The sequence below is a fragment of the Arachis ipaensis genome, chromosome B07 (assembly GCF_000816755.2).
Source record: "Arachis ipaensis cultivar K30076 chromosome B07, Araip1.1, whole genome shotgun sequence".
Taxonomy (NCBI): domain Eukaryota; kingdom Viridiplantae; phylum Streptophyta; class Magnoliopsida; order Fabales; family Fabaceae; genus Arachis; species Arachis ipaensis.
Genome location: NC_029791.2, coordinates 8,437,537 through 8,440,986, shown reverse-complemented (window position 1 = coordinate 8,440,986; position 3,450 = coordinate 8,437,537). Strand labels below are relative to the sequence as shown.

Here is a 3,450-nt window from a genome sequence, read left to right as displayed (position 1 = left end):
CTATTAAAAATATAACTATTTATTTATATGTTTTTTTATTAATTTAAACTTTACAAAAAATAGTATCACTAGAGTGAGTTCCAATAATATTGTTAGACGAGAAAATGATCAGAAAATGAGGCAGAAATCTAGGATCCACATTATATATACTCTTGAATCTTGATCCATGTTTCATTTCCTAATAATTATTCTTCTAGCTAATACTTAATAATGAAAGCTGCAAATGAAAAGGAAATAAATACACCACAAACATACATAAAAAATTCGATAGTATATATTTAATAAATTATATGTAATAATTAGAAGAAGTATTGGAATATGATAGAAGTAAGATAAGTGATAATAAATTATGAAAAATAATGTGAATCCTATGACACGCATATACCGGTTTATTGGAAGAATGCATGTTATATATTATTATCATTATCAAGCCAGCTAGCAAGAATAATTGTATGCAAATCATAACATCAACATGTACCAAATAATTAATAGAGAAATTAGAAGTATTGAAATATACCATTGAATCATACAAATAAACTTTTAATTATAAAAAAATTATTTAATTAATAATAATTTACACTCATATTTACATAAATTTTACACACAAAAAATATATAATTTATATTTATATTTATCAAAATTTTATATATATGAATCAATATAATTTGTATTCATATTTTTTAAAATTTATATTTATTAAAAATAATTTAATATTTTTATTGATCAAATAATAACAAAAAATATTAAAAATTGTTGTTCCCAAAAATTTTTCTTTAATTATTTAAACTTGATTAAAGATTAAGAGATGGAAATACATAAAAATGAATATGATGAGTTATTATTGAATGTGTGATGATGAGTATATAAGATAAAAGATTGGCACGTGTGGTGAGAGAGAGAAAGAGAGAGAAGAGGACAAAAGGTTGATTAGGGTAGTGGTGTGATGTGAGAGTGAGTAATAGATATTGAGAGACTAAGAAAGAAAGAAAGAAAGAAAGAAATTAAAGCCCCCCGTGAGGAGTGTTTGGAGGCATTCCAATATAACATTACACACATCATTTTGTTACCTTCCTCTCCCTTCTCTTCTTTCGATGCTTATTATACCTTTCACTATACATCACGAGTTCATGATTCCTCCTCTTCATTTTCCTATTCCCCAAAATTTATATATACCACATGTATTTTCCCTTTTCCCCATCTATCCCTCTTTTTTCTTAGCTTAAGTGAAACAATTTTAAATAATTCATTCACCTATGTATGCTTTCATCAACTTATTAATCAAACTTGAGAGACCGAGAACCTAAATTGTTAACTCTTGTGGCCTACGTTTCTATACATGCACAAATTAGAAAATAAATCTTTATAGAAAGCTAAGTCACAATTGAGTTAGAAAAAAAATCATAATAAACACCAAAATTTTAATACTATATACTTAAATCAAACTTCTTAGAAAATTATAAATATTTTTTTTTGAGAGTTAAACGGCTAGAAACATTGTATTCACTGGCAGAAAATTACCCAGATTTGTTATGAAATTTATTCTATATTAAAATTGGACAGAATTTTAGTTTTTCAAATTGATTTTGTTAAAGATATAATTATTCGTATTCCTTTTTTAATCAGTTTAAATTTTTGAAAGAAGTAATTTTACGGGCTTCTATAAACTAAATGTTTAGAATTCAATTTGTGTTGATCTCTAAAAAAGAATTTCAGTATAAAACAAATAAAAAGAGAAAAATATTTATAAAAAAAAAATAAATGATTACATGAATTGAATAAATTAGTTCAGCTCGACATGGAAAAAAAGTTAGTATAAAATTACATTTCTATATCCTCAAAATTAAGAAAGGGCATTTTGGTAAATTCAGGCATGTATATAGGATTACTTTGTAAGCAGGGAAGAAAACACATGAGATGAATGATATATAGATTTGAGAGCTCATCCCCACTCTTTTAAATGAGTTGATAGCAAGAGATCTCTCATAGGAGAGATTTTTAAGAAGAGAGCCAAGAAAATAATACTAATAATAATAATAATAATAACAATAATAATAATGGTTTCAAGAGAGCAAAAGAGAGCAGCACTACTGCATGAGAAGCTTCAACTCCTTCGTTCTATTACCAACTCTCATGCTGTAAATATACTTCATTCCTCTCTCTCTCTCTCTCTTTCTTTTCATTGGTTCATGAATTTTCTGAAGAATGTTCAGCCAATTCTATGTCTATTCTTTCTGCATCCTCCATGTTAAGTATATATTCTTAATTTAATATCTGAATTATATTATGCAGGTGAACAAAACCTCCATCATAATCGATGCATCAAAGTATATTGAAGAGCTTAAAGAAAAGGTAGAAAGACTCAATCAAGAAATAGCCACAGCAGAAACTTCAAATCATCATCATCACCATAATCCTAATTTGCCTATGGTATATATATATATATTGTTGATATTATTTTATTAATTGTTTTGATCAAGTTTGAAATAAAGATGTTGTATGTGTATGTGCAGGTGACAGTAGAAACCCTAGAAAAGGGATTTATGATAAATGTAATTTCAGCAAGAAGCTGCCAAGGACTACTTGTTTCAATTCTTGAAGCCTTTGAAGAGATGGGTCTCACAGTTCTTGAAGCTAGGGTTTCTTGTACGGACACTTTTCGATTCCAAGCAGTTGGAGGAGAAGTAAGATCACATACACATACACATTCTATATATAAACATAAACAAAAATGTTATTTGTACATCAAAATCAGCCACTAAAATCAGTCATTAATATATTTATGTATAAATATATGTATAGTTTAATTTATTTTTAATGTGTATTTATATTTTAACATATATTTTATACTGATAACTGATTTTAATGTCTGATTTTAGTGTACACGTAGTATAACTCAAACACAAAAAATTGAATAATAACACAACATTTGTATATGATCAATCTCATCATTATTAGGTGAAAATTCAAGAGCAATTAATTTTTTATAAAGTTGATAGTTTAGGACTATTAGATAATAATTTAGTTAAACCTCTTAAATTATTTAACGATTCTTAACTATTAATTTTATGTGAAGTTAATTGCATTATAGTTTTTCCCTAACCATTGTTACCTTGTGTTATTACTCCATAGGCTTTTGGAAGTCACATGTTGTCCTTGTATAAAACATTTGTTCCTCTCTCTCTCTCATCATCTCTCTATTGAGGGAAAAATATAAAAAAGGAATAGGATCTATGTAGTTACGTTGCTGTGCAATATTGTTGATCATGATCATGAATCTATAGTTCTTTTTAAATCTTAGCCTATTTATATTAATCATCCTCAATAATATAATATTTATTTACTTCATATAGAAACAACCAATTATTTTTCTCTCCTACATATATAAATCAGAAATTTTAGAGATTAGTAATTTTTAGTAATTTTGATCATTATTTGATCAACATAAATGCT

The 3,450-nt window shown here is 26.3% G+C and overlaps 1 protein-coding gene across 2 annotated transcripts in view; it reads left to right on the top strand.

Moving 5' to 3' along the window:
- The window catches only part of LOC107608946 (transcription factor ICE1-like), a 2,212-nt gene continuing 692 nt past the window's right edge, over positions 1,931-3,450 (top strand). Inside the window, exons 1-4 of one of the 2 annotated variants that reach the window (XM_021107246.1) lie at positions 1,931-2,135; positions 2,290-2,427; positions 2,511-2,718; positions 2,900-3,239. In XM_021107246.1, coding sequence (XP_020962905.1) covers positions 2,055-2,135; positions 2,290-2,427; positions 2,511-2,718; positions 2,900-2,955 — 483 coding nt within the window. In that variant the 5' untranslated portion in view covers positions 1,931-2,054 and the 3' untranslated portion in view covers positions 2,956-3,239. Of the gene's footprint in view, positions 2,136-2,289; positions 2,428-2,510; positions 2,719-2,899; positions 3,240-3,450 lie in introns of those variants that run through there. The other variant, XM_016310735.2, reaches the window with a different exon arrangement.